Below are 1,594 nucleotides of genomic sequence, written 5' to 3' on the forward strand. Positions count from 1 at the left end.
TTTTGTGCCTTTATCTTTATATCCAACATAAATCAAACTGAATTAGATGGTTTTTCCGTTGGCCATTTACACGTCAAACGGGACTGGCTTCTTCCTCGCAGAGAGGTGTTCATTTTCTGAACTACCCATCCATCTCACTTACTAGATATCTCACCCATTCTGGTACCGTATCCCTCACTAATATCAGTTGCGTTCCTTCCCCTCGCTCTAGATGTTATTGGTCGTAAGTTCACACTTCTCTTGGCGACCATTTTCCGCCTGATATCTTGTGCCACCTTGGTGTTTGCTGCTACGCTGCCACATTACATTTTTAGTGCTGTTTGCTCTGGGTTTGCCGACGCTATGGTAAGCCGCACCTCTATGTGCAATGGTTAAAATTGAGATTCACTTTCTATGGTACTTTTATCATGACGCATGAAGGAGTTTCTCACCAGTAGAAGGAGAACTCATACAGGAATTAAAACATTTGTTTAGTCTGCTTCGAACAGTGCACCGTGTTAGAGTCCCTATTCAGATTGAAAATTGCGCGGTATTGTATTTACGCACACTTGTATCTTCATCTCATTGTTTTCATGTCTTATCGACCATGGGAAGATGTTCTGTGTTTACACCTGGAAATATTATTATATGCAGTATCGATAGATATAATTTAGTATCGTCCTGTACTCACATGAGCAGGGTTCCCAAATACGAGAATTGATCCTCAATCAAAAAGAATTGATTCACGTTTGCATTCAAAAATGATTTGTTTATATGTACGTATCATTACGCAAACAATTACGCAATCAATAGGTCAATTGTACATATCTTCGTTGAACAACACAGATATGTGCTGTTCGTGACAGACAGACGACTTTCAAGGTCTACATTCTACCACAAAGCGAATAGATAAAAGTTATTTTCTATCTTAAATGCATTCTAGGTCAGTGGTACGGATCAGGCGCTGATATTCGACTCGTTGAAAGCGGCCAGACGTGAAAATGAATTCAAGCAATCATTAGCAAAGGCAAATTTTCTTTGGCCCGCCGCAGCCTGTATAGCCTCAGTCGGTGGCGGATTCTTGGCCGATCTGGGTAATGTCCGTTCGAGTGTTGTTAATGATGACGTATTGTGACGAGTTAAAATTGCAATATATTATCATTATATGCTCCAAGATTGTTAGAGTAGGATTTGCTCAAACTTTAAAATCGTAGAACAATACGATTCAAAAGTTTGTGCTAACTACAAGATCTGCACAACTGTTCACGAGCTATGTTATGTTCTACAATTATCAGTATAGGTGGACTCCCCTTGGCAGCACTGGTAACCTGCCTAGCGCTGTTAGCGGCTTTGTTTTGTTCGCTGAAACTCATCGAACCAGCTCGAGGGGGAAGTTCTCTCAATCTGCGGAGAAGCAGTTCTGCTATCTCGGCACAGAGCAGGACCGGCATGACAGGTGTCGCGTATGCTGGCTGGAGACACATTGTGCACACCACGAAGGACTTTCGGCATGATAAGAGGTTTGTATCGGCCGACATTGGTATATCGATGTCACTACAATATATATATACTAGATATATATATATATATATATATTGATATATATATATATACA

General features: G+C 40.7%; 1 protein-coding gene across 1 annotated transcript in view; it reads left to right on the forward strand.

Annotated features, from left to right (window-relative positions):
* Window positions 1–1,238: 1,238 nt before the first annotated feature.
* SARC_02776 (hypothetical protein) overlaps window positions 1,239–1,594 on the forward strand; it is a 2,827-nt gene continuing 2,471 nt past the window's right edge. The window contains exon 1 of the mRNA XM_014303448.1: window positions 1,239–1,499. Coding sequence (XP_014158923.1) covers window positions 1,252–1,499 — 248 coding nt within the window. The 5' untranslated portion in view covers window positions 1,239–1,251. The remainder of the gene's footprint in view (window positions 1,500–1,594) is intronic.

The sequence above is a fragment of the Sphaeroforma arctica genome (assembly GCF_001186125.1).
Source record: "Sphaeroforma arctica JP610 unplaced genomic scaffold supercont1.129, whole genome shotgun sequence".
Taxonomy (NCBI): domain Eukaryota; class Ichthyosporea; order Ichthyophonida; genus Sphaeroforma; species Sphaeroforma arctica.